We start from the raw sequence: 20,664 nt of genomic DNA, 5'->3' as shown, positions 1-20,664 counted from the left end.
GATCACGATGTAAACAGGAAGAGCCTTTTCCTGACTCGCTTTTGACAGACACGAGTAGAGGAGAGCCGATCGGCTGCTCCCCTGACAGGGGGGGTCTGTGCTGATTATTTACCAGCGCAGCCCTGCTCAGATGCCCGCCCAGGCCTACCAGGATGCCGCCAGGACCACCAGGGATGGCCAACCACACTGGACCACCAGGTACGCCACCCTTCACCACCAGGGGGAAATGCCAATCTGTGCCCAGGCATCTGCCAATCAGTGCCCATCCACAATGCCTACCAGTGCAACGTATCAGTGCCACCTATGAGTGACCATCAGTGCTGCATATCAGTGCCACCTCATCGGTGCCGCCTTATCAGTTCCCATCAGTGAAGGAGAAAACTTACTTATTTACAAAATTTTATAACAAACAAAAAAGGAAAAAAAATGTTTTTATTTGCTTAGCAAAAAATAAAAACCGCAGGAGGTGATCACATACCACCAAAAAGAAAGCTCTATTTGTGGGAACAAAATTATAAAAATTCTGTTTGGGTACAGTGTAGCATGACTGGGCAATCGTCATTTAAACAGCGACGGCGCTGAAAGCAAAAAATTGGCTTTGGCAGGAAGGGGGAATAAGTGCCTGGTATTGAAGTGGTTAAAGCAGGATGTTTATACCAAAGTATGCACAGCAAATTAGCACATTATGACAAACTTGCATGTCAAATGATCCCCTGCAGCACTGCGGGCACTTCCATCTTTTCCAATTATTTCTTCCCGGCTCATGCCTTTCAGTTGCTTTAATGGCCAAGCTGGGATGACGTCACTCCCATGCATGTGCACAAGAGTCAAAGCACAGACAAGAACCATAAATGTATTCTGAGCTGTGCATGCGCAGGTCAGTGTATGTTACCACTGACAGGCTAGGGCAGGGGTCTCCAAACTTTTCAAACAAAGGGCCAGTTTTCTGTCCTTCAGACTTTAAGGGGGCAGGATTGTGGCCATTTGGGGTAGAAAATGTCTCGGCCCAACATCAATAAGGGTAAACATGGCCTTGATGTTAGTGGTCAATAGGAGGAGAAGTAGTGCCCCATCACTAGTACCAGTGGGAGTAATAATGCCCCATTGTTGGTGTCAGTGGGAAGAATAGTACCTCATATCATTAGTGCCCCAAGGGCCTGATAAAGGCTAGAAAAGGGCCGCCTCTGGCCCTCGGGCCACAGTTTGGAGACCCCTGGGCTAGGGAGAAGCATTTGTGACAGAAGACACCAATAGGGTCTCTTTAGTCATAGCAATTCATAATTAAATTAGTTTAATTACATTTTAAACAACTGATTTCTACAATAACCAATAAATATATATATATATATATATATATATATATATATATATATATATATATATATATATATATATATATATATATATATATATATATATATATACACACAGTACAGACCAAAAGTCTGGACACACCTTCTCAAAGAGTTTTCTTTATTTTCATGACTATGAAAATTGTAGATTCACACTGAAGGCATCAAAACTATGAATTATCACATGTGGAATTATACATAACAAAACAGTGTGAAACAACTGAAAATATATTTCATATTCTAGGTTCTAGAATATGCTTGGCACACTCTTGGCATTCTCTTGATGAGCTTCAAGAGGTAGTCACCTGGCGCAGCACCCCATCACTCTCCTTCTTGGTCAAATAGCCCTTACACAGCCTGGAGGTGTGTTTGGGGTCATTGTCCTGTTGAAAAATAAATGATGGCCAACTAAATGCAAACCGGATGGAATAGCATGCCGCTGCAAGATGCTGTGGTAGCCATGCTGGTTCAGTATGCCTTCAATTTTGAATAAATCCCCAACAGTGACACCAGCAGAGCACCCCCACACCATCACACCTCCTCCTCCATGCTTCACGGTGGGAACCAGGCATGTAGAGTCCATCCGTTCACCTTTTCTGCGTCACACAAAGACGCGGGGGTTGGAACCAAAGATCTTAAGTTTGGACTCATCAGACCAAAGCACAGATTTCCACTGGTCTAATGTCCATTCCTTGTGTTCTTTAGCCCAAACAAGTCTCTTCTGCTTGTTGCCTTTCTTTAGCAGTGGTTTCCTAGCAGATATTCTACCATGAAGGCCTGATTCACACAGTCTCCTCTTAACAGTTCTAGAGATGTGTCTGCTGCAAAAGGTGGCTACTTTGAAGAACCTAGAATATGAAATATATTTTCAGTTGTTTCACACTTTTTTGTTATGTATAATTCCACATGTGTTAATTCATAGTTTTGACGCCTTCAGTGTGAATCTACAATTTTCATAGTCATGAAAATAAAGAAAACTCTTTGAATGAGAAGGTGTGTCCAAACTTTTGGTCTGTACTGTATATATATATATATATTAATAAGTTGCACTAACAAATTCCACCTCACAGTTCATTTAAGTCCCCGTCCCTAAAGACACGTACACCTAATGGTGTCCTTCTTTCACTAACACAAGCCTAGGACCTGATTTGGGTAGAACCTGGTTCATACTCTATTTTGATTTAGGCTGTAGAAAACCAAAGATCTTGGGTGGAAGATGAAGCCAGAACTGCAGCACTATTGGACAACAGTGCCTAACTATGGATTAAGAATATTTTAAACTGGTTACGTTGTTTAAAGGAAATATGAGAGAGCCAAGTTACAAATAGTCCAGACTGGATGTTAAATGTTTTGTTAGGGTTTGGCTAGTAACAGGAATTTTTTTTAGCATTCTAACCGCTTTTATGGTAGATCTGGGAACATAATAGTTACTCCGTGTTTCTTCATTTAATAGCTTTTGGGTGTGATACTTTTGTATATTAAAGTTTTTTTATATTAAGAAATATATTTAATTGTCTTACCCTTAATTTTTTCAGCTTTTTTCATTCTAATTGTTTTTGCATTGCTCTCAATGGCTGGGATATATCCACCAAGTGTTGTGAAGGGAGTTAAAGAGATTGTAAGTCCTATGGTTTGGTAAAATGAGATGCTTATAGCATGACACGCTCTTGCATTTTTTTCCAAGTTTCTCCCTTTTGCTTGATCTTTAAAATGTTCCCCAGCTTCGCTGCCAGGCTACAGGTATGTCAGCGCTAGGGCTGCGCATCTTCACCGATCTCACGATTCGATGCGATTACGATTATCAAGTCCACGATTCGATTCGATTCCGCGATGCATCACGATGCATCACGATTGCAGCGCAAGTGCGCATGGCTTTCATCAAAAAAAAATTAAGTACTCCATGTTTTTTTCTATCTGTTCTTAAAAAAAAACCACACAATAACACTTCCTGCATGTAGCAAAGTCTAAACACAGCAGACATGCTACAGGAGATGGTCAGAGACTGCAGACATGCTACAGGAGATGGTCAGAGACTGCAGACATGCTACAGGAGATGGTCAGAGACTGCAGACATAATACAGGAGATGGTCAGAGACGGCAGACATGGTACAGGAGATGGTCAGAGACTGCAGACATAATACAGGAGATGGTCAGAGACGGCAGACATAGTACAGGAGATGGTCAGAGACTGCAGACATGCTACAGGAGATGGTCAGAGACTGCAGACATGCTACAAGAGATGGTCAGAGACTGCAGACATAGTACAGGAGATGGTCAGAGACTGCAGACATGCTACAAGAGATGGTCAGAGACTGCAGACATGCTACAAGAGATGGTCAGAGACTGCAGACATGCTACAAGAGATGGTCAGAGACTGCAGACATGCTACAAGAGATGGTCGTAGACTGCAGACATGATTCAGGAGATGATTATTCTACCCCATGCACCGTTGCTACGTGTTAAAACAATGCACCCTCATCTTATCTGTGATCTGTGCTACTGCTAGCCACCGTGGTCACTCAGTGAAAGTGAAACGGTTGGTAAAGTGATCTCTATCTCTCCTTCTCCAATCTTCGTGGCACACTGGCATTGAACAAACAGCTACAACAACATATGCCATTTAATTAATTATGGTTTTATGTATTCATTCTCTTAGTGATTGATTCACATAACTTCATTACTTACCTTGTTTGTATGATTTATGGTTTTGCTCATCACTGCCCCACACATGCACTGCATTGCATGTGTGGGGCAGTGATGAGCTAAATCATACAAAACAAGGTAAGTAATGAAGTTTTGATCAATCAGTAAGACATTGGACAATAGATTAGAGCTAGACCTACATAAACCATAATTAATTAAATGGCAATGGTATGGTCACAAACTCAGTTTAATGTTTAGAAATACAGAATAATTCAGTTTACCCAATCACCATCATTAATATTTATTATTTACAATTATTATTACAGTCATACATTTGCCATATTTGAATTTTACAGTCCACTCCACATGGTGCATCAAAGATATGATAATATATTATATTATATACCTTGATTACAGTTATAAGTGTACTAGTAGTACTACTGTGACAGTCAGTGTCTCTGTTGTGTACCTGATGATGATGATGACGAGTCAGTTCTGCACTCACTGCTGGAGGTCTCCTCTCCTGTTGCCTGTGAGGAGGACAGAGGACAAGTGCAGCCTGTCTCGCTCGGGGTCTCTCTCCCACAGTCCTGCAGCTGCTGCCCACAGCAGCCAGTTGTGAGTCGGCAACGTTCTCCCCCTGTACCAGGCAGCCTGCAGTGCACGCTGCATAGTAATGGTAAGCCGAGGACAGCTCTGGGAACTGGGACCGGAACTCACAACAGGTGTCACTCTGTCTCCTCTCATGTGTCTGCCAGTGAAGCAAGTGACACAGGGCGGCTGTGGATGACGTCGGCGGAAGGCGGAAAAAGACGGCGCTTACTTCGGCTGGGGACTCGGAGGAAAGCTAAGTGTCTGAGCGCTCCGGGGGGAGGGCTACGCTGTGCTGGCGCTGCACGTGTCCGTCTCCTCTCCTCAGGACTCCGAGTGTGACACAGGGGAAGGCGGCAAAACTTCGGCTCCGCGCGGCAGGACGCGACGATGACGTCATCAACATGCATCGATTATTTAAAGCAACCGCATCGATGCAGAATCGCCGGGTGTCGAATCGCGATGCATCGCTGCATCGATTATATTCGACAGCCCTAGTCAGCGCCCCTGAGCCTGCTGGGACCTATGGAGTCCGGCCGGACTCTCCACCTACTGTGAGACCAGACAATGACCTGCAAGGATTTATACCCCTTAAAAATTTTCATGTTACAACCAAAAACATAAATGTATTTTATTGGGATTTTATCTGATAGACCAACACAAAGTGGCACATAATTGTGAAGTGAAAGGAAAATGATAAATGGTTTTCAAAATGTTTTACAAATAAATATGTGCAAAGTGTGGCGTGCATTTCTATTCAGCCGCTTTTACTCTGATACCCCTAACTAAAATCTAGTGGAACCAATAGTCTTCAGAAGTCACCTAATTAGTAAATAGAGTCCACCAGTGTGCAATTTAATCTAATTTAATCTCAGTATGAATACAGTTGTTCTGTGAAGCCTTCAAAGGGTGGTAAGAGAATCTAAGTGAACAAAAAAACAGCATCATGAAGGCCAAGGAACACACCAGACAGGTCAGGGATAAAAGTTGGAGAAGTTTAAAGCAAAGTTAGATGATAAAAAAAATATCCCAAGCTTTTAACATATCATGGAGCACTGTTCAAGTCATCATCTGAAAATGGAAAGAGTACAACTGCAAACCTATCAAGACATGGCCATCCCATCTAAATTGACAGGCCAGGCATGAAACATATTAATCAGAGAAGCAGCCAAGAGGCCCATGGTAAGTCTGGAGGAGCTGCAGAAATCCACAGATCAAGTGGGAGAATCTATTAGTCGTGCACACCACAAATCTGGCCTTTATGGAATAGTGGCAAGAAGAAAGCCATTGTTAAAAGAAAGCCATAAGAAGTCCTGTTTGCAAGAAGCCATGTCGGGGGCACAGCAAACATGTGGAAGAAGTTGCTCTGGTAACTTTTTGCCCTAAAAGCAAAACGATGTGTGGCGGTAAACTAACAGTGCACATCCCCCTGGACACACCATACCCACCATAAAACATGGTGGTGGCAGCATCATGTTGTGGGAATTATTTTCTTAAGCAGGGACAGGAAAGCTGGTGAGAGTTGATGGGAAGACGAATGGAGCCAAATACAGGGCAATCTTAGAAGAAAACCTGTTAGATAGTGTCTGCAAAAAACTTGAGACTGCGGCGAAGGTTCACCATCCAGTAGGATAACCAGGGCCGTTTGAAGGAATTTGGGGGCCCCAAGAAAGAAGCGGGGAAGGGGGTGTTGCGGAGTTTTGCTGAGTTGAGAAGCGGGGGGGAGGGACAGATGCAGCTGCCGCTGAACACCAATAGAAGTACTTCTTCTGTCATTTTAAGTTGATAAGCGGGGGGGGGGGGGGGGGGGGGTTACATTGTGTAAGCTGTGGAAGGATTTTGTTTTATCAATTTGATAAGTGTAAAAAATGCCCATTGATTCGGCTATAAACCGGATAAGTGGGGGGGGGGGGGGGTTGGGGGCGCGCTGCTGCTGCCGAACGTCAGCTAGTACTTCTTCTGACTGCCTCCCCCACATGTTCTTTTTAACCCCCCCCCCTACTCCCCCCTCCCTACCGCATACCGCGCTAGCAGAAGATTCAGTTTGCTCTTCCCGGCCGGACTGAAAGGAAGTAAGCACTGAGTGTGTGCACTTCCTGCCAGTCCGGCCCGGGAACAGGAAACTGAATCTCCTGTACCAACGCGGTTAGGGCACCCCGGCCGGACTGCAGGAGGAATTAGGAAAGGAGCTCCGCCTCGCTACAGGCTGCAGCATTTATAGGAAGTGGTGGCGCGGCGGCGCGGCAAGGGCCCGCTCTGCTGGGGCCCCAAGCCAGCTTGGGCCCCAAGCAGTTGCTTGTTTTCCCTGTCTTGTTCCGACGGGCCTTAGGACAACGACCCTAAACATACAGCCATAGTTACAATGGAATGGTTTATATCAAAGCATAATTATGTGTTAGAATGGCCTAGTAAAAGTCCAGACTTAATTACAATTGAGGATCTGTGGCAAGACTTGAAAATTGCTGTTCATAGATGCTCGCTATCCAATCTGACAGAGTTTGAGATATTTTGCAAAGAAGAATGGGCAAAAACGTAATTCTCTAGATGCACAAAGCTGGTAGAGACATCCCCAAAAAGACTTGCAGCTGTAATTGCAGCAAAGGGTGCTTCTACAAAGTATTGACTCAGAGGGGGCTGAATACAAATGCAAACCACAGTTTTCACATATTTGTAAAAAAACAATTGAAAACCATTTATCATTTCCTTCCACTTCACAATTATGTGCCACTTTGTGTTGGTCTATCACATAAAATCCCAATAAAATAAATTTATGTCTTTGGTTGTACTGTAACATGACCAAATGTGGAAAATTTCAAGGGGTATAAATAATTTTTAAAGGCACTGTATATACAGGAGTTCCCATTGCCTTACAAACAGGCAGCATAAGAAACACAGAACTGGAGCCGTGTCTCTACACCGCAACAGAAGTGATTGACAGCAGCCCCCGCTCTTTCGTACTACCTGTGTGTGTGGCACTGAGGGATGGCATTGAGGTAAGCTTGTAGTTTAAAAACAGGAGTGTGCACAAAGTGGAGACTCTGGTGGGACTCCATAGGTCCAGGTAGGCACAGGGGGCACCCACATACCTGGAGTCAGACACAGAATGTAAGTCGCGCTATAAGCCTATGATTAAAAATACATTTCTTGAATATCCCGTTGAGTCGAGTCAACTCCAAGCCTCACTAATGAGCTTGGAGCACAGATGCCATGCAACTTTATGGCTATGATACCTCAGAGCAGCTTAGTTTTTTCTTTTTTAATGCAGTTTGGCCTCAGAGGCCCATTCATTTTGAAAGCATCCCTGAGGCCAGGCCAACTCACAAAAAGAAATGGGCACCTTTCCTGCTGTCCAGCAACTTTGCTGCACGTAGGTTGATCAGTAGGTGGATTGACGGTAGAAAACCCCTTTAAATCATACAATTATAAAAAAAATACTAAAACTGAACAGTAAACTGAGCTATAAACATCAAAAACTCCTAAAGATAAAAGCAGGACTGGAAAATGTATACGACAACTTAAGAGATGTTTTACATATTTTAAATGTACTAGTGACACCTAATGTTCATTTTCAGTAATACAAGCTTTTAGTTGAACATAGTTATAAGAGGATTTACATATAATTTTAGAACAAATTAAGGAGAATGTTAGTTTTATCAAAACATTAAACTGCTTATTAGAAACATTTCACAAAATGGAATCTCTTAATGCACTAATGAGAAGGTATGATATTTGTTCAAATAAGAACCTTTTAACCTGGGAAGCACACTGGCTAAGTGGTTTAGGCTGCATTCACACCTCGGCGTACAAAATCGCGGCGTTTTGTCCCGCAAATTGCAGCGACAAATAGCGGCGTTTTGTACAGCGATTTGCGGCGACAAAACGCCACGATTGTGAATGCAGCCTTCACCCCCTCTATGGAGATGGTTCACATCTCCTATGCCGAACGCCGAAAGCCGCCTGAAAAAAAGGTCCGGGACTTTTTTTCAGGCGGCAGGCGTACGGCGTTCGTAGTGGAGATGTGAACCATCTCCATAGAGGTGCATGTTAAATCATCCCTCTGGCGTCTCGGGGCTGCAGCGGCGTCGCACTACAGGCGTTAGGTGTGAACGGGGGCTAAAACTCCCTCGTAGATGCACTAGGGTCATCAGTTCGAATCCCAATCACAGCACTACCTGCACAAGGATGTAATCTTTCTTCCTGTGTCTGCGTGAGTTTTCTCTGGGTGCTTCGGTTTCCTCCCACACTCTAAAGGCATGCTGGTAGGTTAATTGGCTCTTGTCTAAATTGGTCCTAGTATGTGAATGTATGAATGGAAGTTAGGGACCCAAGACTGTAAGCTGCATGAGAGCAAGTACTGATGTGAACATATGATATATATGTAAAGAGCTGCGTAAATTGATGGCACTATATAAAGTTGTGTTTATAAGTTTACATACCCTGGCAGAATTTATTATTTCTTGGCCAGTTTTCAGAGAATATGAACAACCCAAAAAAAATCTTTCACTCATGGTTAGTGTTTGGCTGAAGCCATTTATTATCAATCAACTGTGTTTACTCTTTTTAAATCATAAAGACAACAAACTACCCAAATGACCCTGATCAAAAGTTTACATACCCCAGTTATTAATACCGTGTATTGCCCCCTTTAACACCAATGACAGCTTAAAGAGGAGTTCCACCTAAAAATGGAACTTCCTCTTAACCCACTCCTCGCCCCCTTACATGCCACATTTGGCATGTAATTTTTTTGGGGGGGGGAGTAGGGGCTTCCGCCGAGGGGCTGGAAAGGCGATTAGCTTAATTGCCTTTTCACAGCCCCTCCCTGTAGGCGAGCGCCTGTCCAATCGGACGGCGCCGCGCACGCATGCGCAGTGGGTGCCCGTGAAGCCGTAAGCTGTCACTGCCGGGTGCCCACACTAGAAATGAAGACGCCGGCCAGCGAGGGGGGGCGCGTCGCTGGAGCCGTGGAGCAGGTAAGTGTCAGTTTATTAAAAGCCAGCAGCTACACTTTTTGTAGCTGCTGACTTTTAATAAACTTTAAAAATGGGTGGAAAACCCCTTTAAAGTCATTTTTGGATGAGGCTCTTTATCTTCTCAGATGGTAAAGCTGCCCATCCCTCTTGGCAAAAAGCCTCCATTACCTGTAACTTCTTGAGCTGTCTTGCATGAACTGCACATTTGAGATCTCCCCAGAGTGGCTCAATGATATTGAGGTCAGGAGACTGAGATGGCCACTCCAGAACCTTCACATTATTCTGCTGTAGCCAATGACAGGTCGGCTGGAATGTCCAAGTATGTCCCATGCGCAGCTTCCTGGCTGATGAATGCAAATGTTCCTCCAGTAATTTTTGATAACATACTGCATTCATCTTGCCATCAATTTTGATCAAATTTCCTGTGCCTTTGTAGCTCACACATCCCTAAAACATTAGTGATCATGAAACCGCCACACCACATGTTTTCAGAGATTCCTAAATTTCATCTGAAGTTATTTGTGGGTTTTTCTTTGCATCCCAAACAATTGTACTAACAGTTGTAGCTGAAATTTTAGTTGGTCTACCTGACCATGGTTTAGTTTCAACAGAACCTTGATTAGAGTTTGAATACTGCTGATTGTCATTCTCAATTCCTTGGATATCTTTATATATCCCTTTCCCATTTTATACAGTTCAACTACCTTTTCCTGCAGATCCTTTGACAATTATTTTGCTTTCCCCATGACTCAAAATCCAGAAATGTCAGTGCAGCACTGGATGGAAGATGCAAGGGTCTGTTAGGAGTCCATAAACTCATTGACCTTTTATACACACACTAATTACAAGCAAACGGATCACAGGTGAGGATGGTTACCTTTAATAGCCATTCAAACCCCTTCGTGTCAACTTGTGTGCATGTTATCAGGTCAAAATCACCAGGGTATGTAAACTTTTGATCAGGGTTATTTGGGTAGTTTCTGCTGTCATTATGATTTAAAAAAAAGTAGAGTAAAAACAGTTGATCAAATGGCTTAAGTTAAACACTAACCATAAGTGAAAAATGTTTTTGTGTTATTCATAATCTCTGAAAAATGGCCAAGAAATCATAAATTCTGCCAGGGTATGTAAACTTGTAAGCACAACTTGACCAGTTGTTGTGTGCAATCTAAGTATGCTCTCTGTACATAAACTAGTGGTGGTGGTGAGCGCATTAAAAAAGCACCCAAAAATGTGCGGTTTTTTAATATGCCTGCTGAATTAGTACATTAGGTCTTCCTGCGACAAATTCATAAAGGTGTCAATTAGTAATTTATCACACAGTGGTGGTGCACCAGATCGGAGTACACTTTCTCCATGTGTGCCAGAATCTTCAAGCAAAACTGAATATATTTCACTACAGTATTTACACCCACCTCGTACAGTATACATTTTTAAACTGTTTTTCAATTAGAAATGGGCACAAGTGCTTTAACCTTTTGATACCTACAATCTGACATTTATAGAAACTGTTGCAAAGCACTTTTAACATGATTTTGTGCAGCTGGTACAACCCAACGTAACACATTTAACGTTTAATACCATTGTTAATTTTGCGGACACAAAACTGACTTTACTTCCTTTTGTTTTGTTCCCCTTTATATAGTTAACAGTTTGTGGATACCTAACCATAAAATCTACAGATTGTAATGGTTTCACAGTTAAAGATTGTTATTAAAAAAATAAGACTTTAGTATCATTTTAATTGCCATTTGTCTATACGGCGGGCGGGATCCCCTCTTGTTCTGCATTGCATAAATCTATCTATGGTCACCGCTGAAACCCCCTATTCAGGCGCCTGGCCCCTTTTTGGGCCAGGCGCCATAGGCTCTAATAGGCGTCAAAATAGGTGAACAGCGAGCGCCATGCTGGGCGCTCGCAGTTCACTCAGCTGTGTGTTAGGAAAGCGAATATTCATTTGCTTTCCTAACACTAAACCGCCTCTCCACCAATCAGGTGCTCGGGTCTGTTACCTATCACCTGATTGGCTGAAACAACAGGCGCTGTGATTGGACGCCTATCAGGGAAGAGAGGAGGGGTGAAGACAGAGTAGCGAGGAGGACACCGCTGCCGTACCGAGACACGGTAAGTGCCAGGCGGGCGGGGGATGCACACTGGCAGCATTTGATGGGCACAGTGGCGGCATTTGATGGTCACAGTGGAGGCGTTTAATGTGCACAGTAGCTGTGTTTGATGGGCACATTGGCTGCATTTGATGGGCACAGTGGCTGTGTTTGATGTACAGTTGGCCAGTATGTACTGGTACAGATCTGTGGACCAGTTCTTTATATTTACAATACATTATTAAAGTTTTTATTACATAATTCTATGTATGTGCCCAAATTTTTTTTTGCCCAGGGTCCAAACCACATAATAAAGGGCCTGCCTGTTGGCAATCCCCCCCCCCCCAACTTTAGTTCCACTTTAACTACTTCCCGACCACACAATAGCCAAAAGACAGCTACAGCATGGTCATCCAGTTCTGGGAGGAAATCCATGGACATCCTCTGAGACGCAGCTGATCACGTGTAAACAGACATTTCGGTTATTGGCATTCCTTTCCACACACGTTGTCACAATGTGAGGAAAGGAGAGCCGGTAACTGGCAATTCTGACAGGTCACATTTACTCCATCAGTGCCGCCTAATCAGAGCAGCCTAATCATAAGTGAAGGAGAAAAATTACTTTTTTTTTCTCCAAATTTTCAGCCAACACATGTGTATAAGTTGAGGACTAATCAGGGACAGGTGATATCTCACCCAAAAGAGGTTCTCCATATCTTTACCTTGTTTTACCAAACCTTATTGTCACCCCCTGACTCTGATCCCCCCCACCCAAACTGGGGACTTGGCATGACTCTTTGGCACTCCCAACCCTCTCGGAGGGACAGTTACACAGCTTGAATGCTCCTTGCACTGATCAAGGGATCATTTCAAATAAAGATCATACCCTCCCACAAAAATATAGACCGCTTTCAGTCCTTAAAAATTATTTAAAAAATGTTGGGTGCATACTGGCGGGTGGTTTAGCCCCTATTATCACAGTTACATAGTCGGTAAGGCCAAAAAAAAGACAATAGTCATCCAGTTCAACCTGTGCAAGTGCATGTGTATCAGTGTCTATATTGATTTCCCATATCTCTGTATGTTGTGTCCTTTTGGATGTACATCTATGAGTCTTTTAAAAATATCCATACTCCTCGCAGCCACCACCAGTTGTGGCAGACCACTTTGATTGCTCCAGAAGAGATGGGTTTTAATCCCCTTGAAACAAATTACAGATAATATACGCCTCGCCACAATCATCATACAGGACGCTGAGCTTTTTTCCCGTAAAGTTCTGTTATTAGGCCTCGATATTCACAAGGCATTGACAGCGTCTTGTGGACATACATGGACACTATTTTTGCCAAGTTTGGCTTTCAAGGGGAATTTGTACATGGTTATAAGGCCCTATATCATAATCCCCATACTCGCATCAAGCTGCCTGGTTGTTCCTCTGATTATTTCACAGTGAAAAGTGGCACGAGACAGGGTTTCCCTCTGTCACCATTGATTTTTGCCTTGGCGATAGAGCCCTTGGCAATCAAGACTGACCCAAATGTTAGCGGATACCAGAAAGGAGACAAGGAATTTAAAATCAGCCTTTACACCGATGATGTACTCTTGTTCCTAGCTGATCTACTAGTGTCCCTTCTCAACCTAACAACAATTCTGAAACAGTTTTACGACATTTCAGGATTAGGGGTTAATTTGTTCAAGTGTTCGGCCCTTCCCATTAATATTCCTCAAAACACAATAACTAGCATTAAGAAATCTTTTGGCTTCTCTACAGGGGACAGCGCTCTCCAGTATTTGGGCATATGCCTAGCACCATCCTTAAGAGCTATATACCACGCAAAGAATCTTCAGGCATTTTCAAGGGTTAAACAGTGGCTACAATTGTGGTCCACGTTTCCCATTTCATTTCTGGAAAGAGTAACAGCCATCAATATGTCCATTCTCCCCAAACTGCATTACTTCTTTAAAGTCCTATCTATATATACACACACACACACACACACACACACAGCATCTCACAAAAGTGAGTACACCCCTCACACAGATGCTCAATAAAGGTTTAGGTCTGGAGACATGCTTGGCCAGTCCATCACCTTTACCCTCAGCTTCTTTAGCAAGGCAGTGGTCGTTATGTTGGAATACTGCCCTGTGGCACAGTCTCCGAAGGGAGGTGGATCACGCTCTGCTTCAGTAGGTCACAGTAGCCCCAGCCCATGACACTTCCACCACCATGCTTAACTGTAGGCAAGACACACTTGTCTTTGTACTCCTCACCTGGTTGTGGCCACACACGCTATACACCATCTGAACCAAATACGTTTATCTTGGTCTCATCAGAGTACAACACATGGTTGCAGTAATCCATGTCCTTAGTATGCATGTCTTCTGCAAACTGTTTGCGGGCTTTCTTGTGCATCATCTTTAGAACAGGCTTCCTTCTGGGACAACAGCCATGTAGACCAATTTGATGTAGTGTGCGGCTTATGGTCTGAGCACTGACAGACTGACCCCCCACCCCTTCAACTTCTGCAGCAATGCTGGCAGCACTCATATGTCTATTTCCAAAAGACAACCTCTGGATATGACACTGAGCATGTGCACTCAACTTCTTTCTACATCGACAAATAAAAAGCACAAAAATCTTCACGGGGTGGGGGTATGTCTTCCAGGAATTGCCCCCATCATCTTGACTATTTAATATCTGCTTGGCAATATGTTAATATTGTCTTATTTAGAGTGGTCTTCGATGAATGAAACCTAAAACAAAAGTCTTTTGGAGTTATGCAGCTAAATATTTATCCTTATGTAAAAAACTAAGCCACCTGCCCCATGTTGTAGTAACTAGGCAAATGATTTATCCTGAACGCTAAAAAATAAAGGTCTGCATCCAATTTTTTGTGATTGTAGATTTTAAAATGACAAAAAACACCAATGTCACTCTTTACCAAATGAACAGTGCAGCAAAATGATATACTCACTGGTATGCTCCAAATCTGCAGGCCATCTGTATACCCAATCATGAGAAGCAAAGGAGGGTCATTGCCAGTGCTATGCATTTCATGAAGTTCCATGTTCCTGTATGCATCTACAATTGATTAAGAGTGAAGAAAATAACATTCACGTCACAAAAAAGTTTTTACATTAAAAAAATAAAAAAGATACAAAACATGTGAGGCCTGCTGAGAGATGCAATGTTTAAAACTAAAATTGTCATTCCAGTATCCTTCATAAACAATGGTTTTTATCATTTAAGAAAATGCCTACCATATCCTCTAACTGTGACTGTGAGGTAGAGAGGGAGATGTCCTTCCAACACAGAATCATGGTTCACTTGCCATAATCGAATAAACACATAGCATTTTCATACTAAATTTAAATTGGACACCTCCAACCTTGGTAAGCAGTAAGCCACAGCCTGCCGTTCTCCAAACACACACACACATATATATATATATATATATATATATATATTGTGAGGATGGGACCCTGTGCTGGGTGAGAAATGGCTGTTTTACGCCAGATTCTGGAAAGAAACACATGTTAATTGGTCAGCTGTGTTTTGGGCTTTTTAAGGCTGATCTAAACAGCATTCAAAGCCCCACCCCACAGAGAGGAAGTCTGTACCCAGGAGCCAGGTGAGCGCCCATCTCTGAGAGAAGAGAGAGGCTGCATGGGTTGCAGTTAGTGTGCTTCAGGAAGATTAACGCTGTGTGCAGATAAGTCGCTGTGTGCGAATCAAACGCTGTGTGCGAACTGTTGATGTTTTTCCAGGATACAGGAATGATGAAACCCCCCTGCGAGGGCTACTTTTGTTTTCTTTGAACTTTTCTTTTAAATAAAAGTGGGCTACCAGGCTCTTAAAAACTCAGTTTTGGATTGGCGTCTCACTGAAAAACGCATCTACCATTGGAGTATGATCCCCCAATCTTACAATATATATATATATATATATATATATATATATATATATATATATATATATATATATATATATATATATATATACACATACATATATATATATATATACACACACACACACACACACACATACATATACATACACACACACACACACACACACACACATATATACATACACACTATTAAATGTAGGAAGAATTTACAGTGCTGGTAAGTAAACTACAGAGAGACCTACAGTATATTGAGAAACAAATAAATGCTCTAAGATTATCAGTTGATTCATCATCTAGAAAAACATTAAACTCACCATTTAAATCTGAATTTTCAAAACGGACCCAAACTATTTTTTCTTTTTCTTCCAATGTAGGTGATCCACTATATGCCTGAAAAATAGCAAGGATCATTTATCTCGCTTCAAAACCAACTTTTACAACTAAAATTTGACCAAAAACAATGCATCATTAATCTGGAGAAGAATGCCTAAAGTTAGTGTTAAAAAAAATGAAAACCGCATTGTGTGTTTATGCTGCACTCCTGACAAACATAACTTATGTTTTCTATAAGTTGTCCCCTTGTAGTGCCAAGGGTGCCTCACTTCAGCAGTGCTATCAGAAAGTCATGACTAAAGCTGGCCCATACATGGATGGAATTTTCCACCTCCAATGTAGGAATGGAGTAATGGACACAGTTTTTTTTTTTAATTCAGCCATTCGGCTGAATGAAAAACTGAGCCAGCTTAAAACATGCAGACCACCAATTTTTGGCTTTTGAGTAGTAAAACAAGACTGGGTATAAGAGCATTTTAGAGAGAGTCAAAGGTGGATTTACTAAAACTGGAGAGTGCAAAATCTGGTGCAGGTGTGCATAGAAACCAAACAGCCTTCAGGTTAGTTTTGTCAAAGCCTTAGGCCCCTTCACACAAATCGGCTTGCAAAGATCCACCTGTCTGTTTTTCAGGCGGATATAAGCGGGTCACCCATTGACTTGTATGGGCAGGCGGATGTCAGTGGAGATGTGTCTGCTGACACCTGCCTGCCATTCGATCCAACAAGATCAGCTGAAAACAGACGGATGGCGATATGTTCGCCATCCATCCAGCGGATGGGATCGGATGAAAACGGACATGCTGTTAGTTTTTAATCCGATCTTCCTATAGAGAACAATGACAGGTCCATCCCTGCACAGTGAGCCGACACAGACCTGTCATCCGCCTGCTCAACAGAGCTATCCCCAGATGAGCGGATCTGCCCCATGTGAAAGAGGCTAATTGAACAAGTTAATCGCCTACCACGCACAGCTGCACCAAATTTTGCACTTTCCATTTTTAATAAATCAACCCCAGAGTGTTTTAAAAAGTAAAGATGGGCAGAGGTTCATCAATTTGTGAAAGATGCATCTAAAAATTGTTGATCCATTTCAGAATAATGTTGCTTAATGTAAAATTGCAGACTTAAAGTGGTTGTAAACCCAGCTTGGTAATTTTTACCTACAGGTAGGCCTATAAGTAAGCAAGTATGTAGGTAAAATGAATATCTCCTAAACATGCACCAATTAGGAGATATTCACCCTGTATGTAGCCAGAACCGAGGGCTCCCACGCACATGAGTGACATCATCGCGGCTCTAACCAATCACACAGCTGGAGTTCATGAACCTGGAAGCGGTAACTTTACAGCGCTAGAGGGCTTTGTTCCACGGTGAGTATTTCATAATGTGCTAGTATGCAATGCATACTGGCACATTATGCCATTGCCTTGCAGGTTTTTTGTTTTTATTTGAACAACCGCTTTAACTTTATCATGATTGTATGGTAAATCATGATAAAGTTAAAGCGGTTGTTAAAAAAAACAAAAAAACTAATATGATACATATGATTAATTATTTGGGTAAACAATGTACCCCATATTTGTGCACATAGGGTAGGGGGCCCCCCCTTGTCAAAGGGAGCCTCCAGATTCTGAAAAACCCCCTGCTCGCAGACCCCGACAACCACTGTACAGGGTTGCAAGGAAGATGCCCTTGTCCCCATCAGCATGGGGGCAAGGTGCTTTGGGGTGAGGCTCAGAGCCCCCCACCCCCCCCAAAAGCACCCATCCCTATGTTGAGGGAATGTGTACTGGTATGGTCCAGGAGGGGGGTCTGCTCACTCGTTCCCTCTCCCCCTTTCCTGGCCTACCGGTCTGCATGCTCGGATAGCGGTCTGGTATGGATTTTGGGGGGGGGGGGGGGGGGACTCCATCCCATTTTTTTTGTTTTTATGTGTGGTTTTCCCTTAAGATTAATACCAGACTCAAAGAGCCTGATAGTGTGGGGATCAAAGTCAGATCCAGTTCATTGAAGCCAGATGGAAGTAGGATATGAAGTCACAGGGCACAGTCGGACAGTCGTGCGACTATCGTTGAGTACCAGTGTGAAACTGACCTAACAGGTGAAAACCAACAAGCGAGATGGGAAACTTAGTTTTTTTATTTAGTTGCATAATAATTCTGCACACTAATAGTTGCCCAACAATTGTCCACACATACAGTGGGGATTAAAAGTTTGTGTATTAATGTGCATAACATAGCCAAGGAAAGATAGAAAAATCTCCAAAAGGCATCAAATTACAGATTAGACATTCTTATAATATGTCAAAAAAAGTTAGATTTTATTTCCATCATTTACACTTTCAAAATTACAGGAAAAAAAATGGCGTCTGCAAAAGTTTGGGCACCCTGCAGAGTTAATATCTTGTACTGCCCCCTTTGGCAAGTATCACAGCTTGTAAACGCTTTTTGTAGCCAGCCAAGAGTCTTTCAATTCTTGTTTGAGGTATCTTTGCCCATTCTTCCTTACAAAAGTCTTCCAGTTCTTTGAGATTCCTGGGCTGTCTGTTACGCACTGCTCTTTTAAGGTCTATCCATAGATTTTCAATTATGTTGAGGTCAGAAGATTGTGAAGGCCATGGCAAAACCTTCAGTTTACGCCTCTTGATGTAATCCCCCGTGGATTTTGAGGTGTTTTTAGGACCATTATCCATTTGTAGAAGCCATCCTCTCTTTAACTTCAGCTTTTTCACAGATGGCATCAAGTTACCATCCAAAATTTGTTGAAATTTTATTGAATCCATTTTTCCTTCTACTCGTGAAATGTTCCCTGTGCCACTGGCTGCAATACAACCCCAAAGCATGATTCATCCACCCCAATGCTTAACAGTTGGACAGAGGTTCTTTTCATTAAATTATGTGCCCTTTCTTCTCCAAACGTACCTTTGCGCATTCCGGCCAAAAAGTTCTATTTTAACCTCATCGGTCCACAGAACTTGTTTCCAAAATGCATCAGGCTTGTCTATATGTTCATTTGCAAAGCTCAAACGCTGATTTTTGTGGTGAGGATGTAGAAGAGGTTTTCTTCTGATGACTCTTCCATGAAGACCATATTTGTACAAGTATCTCTTTATAGTGGAATCGTGTACCACAACTCCAGTGTCTGCCAAAGCTTTCTGGAGGGATCGTGCAGTCAAACGTGGGTTTTGAATTGCTTTTCTCACAATCCTGCGAGCTGTTCTGTCTGATATTTTTCTTGGTCTTCCAGATCTTGCTTTAACTTCCACTGTTCCTGATGACTGCCATTTCTTAATTACATTCCGAACAGAGGATATTGACATCTGAAAACGCTTTGCTATCTTCTTATAGTCTTCTCCAGCTTTGTGAGCGTCAACTATTTTCAGTTTCAGTTTTCTAGACCAGTGTTTCTCAACTCCAGTCCTCGGGGCGCACCAACAGGTCATGTTTTCAGGATTTCCCTCAGATCAAACTGCTGTGGTAATTACTAAGGCAGTGAAACTGATAAAATCACCTGTGCACAATAATGGAAAGCCTGAAAACAAGACCTGTTGGTGCGCCCCGAGGACTGGAGTTGAGAAACACTGTTCTAGACAACTGCTTAGAAGAACCCATGGTGCCGATTGTTGGGGGAAGGTCAGATGAGTCTGGGCATTTAAAACCTTTGAGATTGACATCACCTGGTCTTCCCAGACGATGATTGAGAACAATCCATGACACTGGCAAGTCTCAGCTTTGCAAAGGGGGCAGTGCATGCTATAAATTCTGCAGGGTGCCCAAACTTTTGCAGACGCAATTTTTTTGTTTTCTGTAATTTTGAAAGTGTAAATGATGGAAATAAAATCTAACCTTTTTTTTGACACATTTCAAGAATGTCTAATCTGTAATTTGATGCCTTTTGGAGATGTTTCCATCTTTCCTTGGCTTCGTTATGCACATCAATACAAATTTTTACCTGGGGTGCCCAAACTTTCGATCCCCACTGTATATGGCCAACATAATCAAAGATCCAGCAGACTGCACACCTGCTCTTAGCAATTACACTGCTGTAGCCAGCCTCTTCAGGCATTATTAGGTAATGATGCAAATGTATCAGGAAATGACCAGCAAGAGTGTTCATGTTGATAAGCAGCTTATTATCACAATCAAACAGACTGCATACAAACTGCTATATGGTTGTTTTCTGGTCACCCAATAAGAAAAAAATAGATGTAGCAGCTGTCCTAAGCAGCTGACATTCAAAAACAAAGAACCCGCTGAAAGGCTACCACCAGTAAGAAGTATCAGGCTAATAATTCCTAATTGCTGCTGTAGACAATAGAAATACTGCAGCAGCAGAAAGGCATGCAGTGAAACTAGTGCACTAACCTGTGGAACAACATCTTGGAGAAATGTAACAACACTTTCCATATAGGATTGTTCCCTGAAAAAGAATCAGAATTACATTAATGACAATTTGTCCAAAACACAGTTATTTAGCACTTATATGAATCAGACCACCATATGTTACATAATGCCCAGCACTCGGTATGGAGAACACCACAGGACCTTTATTATCCACATTTCCCCATCTACTCATTACTCTGTTAACAGCTTTTCTTTAATTAGAGTTGTAAATACAATAATGTAAGGATTTAGTAAATTGAACTCGTGGACCTACCTTACCTTTTAAGATGGCTTAATGGATGTTTACATAGATGGCACCTCCAAGAACCTAGATGCATTTTTAGTTTAACTTCAGTGTGCAATACGTATCCCAA

At 42.4% G+C, this 20,664-nt stretch overlaps 1 protein-coding gene across 5 annotated transcripts in view; it reads right to left on the bottom strand.

The window, feature by feature from the left end:
* The window catches only part of BCAS3 (BCAS3 microtubule associated cell migration factor), a 1,469,256-nt gene that overhangs the window by 1,426,479 nt on the left and 22,113 nt on the right, over positions 1–20,664 (bottom strand). For all 5 annotated transcript variants that reach the window (XM_040336914.1, XM_040336915.1, XM_040336917.1 and 2 more), the window contains exons 3-5: positions 20,273–20,327; positions 15,890–15,965; positions 14,637–14,743 (exon numbers count right to left, since the gene is read on the bottom strand). In XM_040336914.1, the coding sequence (XP_040192848.1) occupies positions 14,637–14,743; positions 15,890–15,965; positions 20,273–20,327 (238 nt within the window). The remainder of the gene's footprint in view (positions 1–14,636; positions 14,744–15,889; positions 15,966–20,272; positions 20,328–20,664) is intronic.

Source organism: Rana temporaria, chromosome 2, assembly GCF_905171775.1.
Source record: "Rana temporaria chromosome 2, aRanTem1.1, whole genome shotgun sequence".
NCBI classification, from domain to species: domain Eukaryota; kingdom Metazoa; phylum Chordata; class Amphibia; order Anura; family Ranidae; genus Rana; species Rana temporaria.
This window is presented reverse-complemented; position numbering and strand designations above follow the sequence as displayed.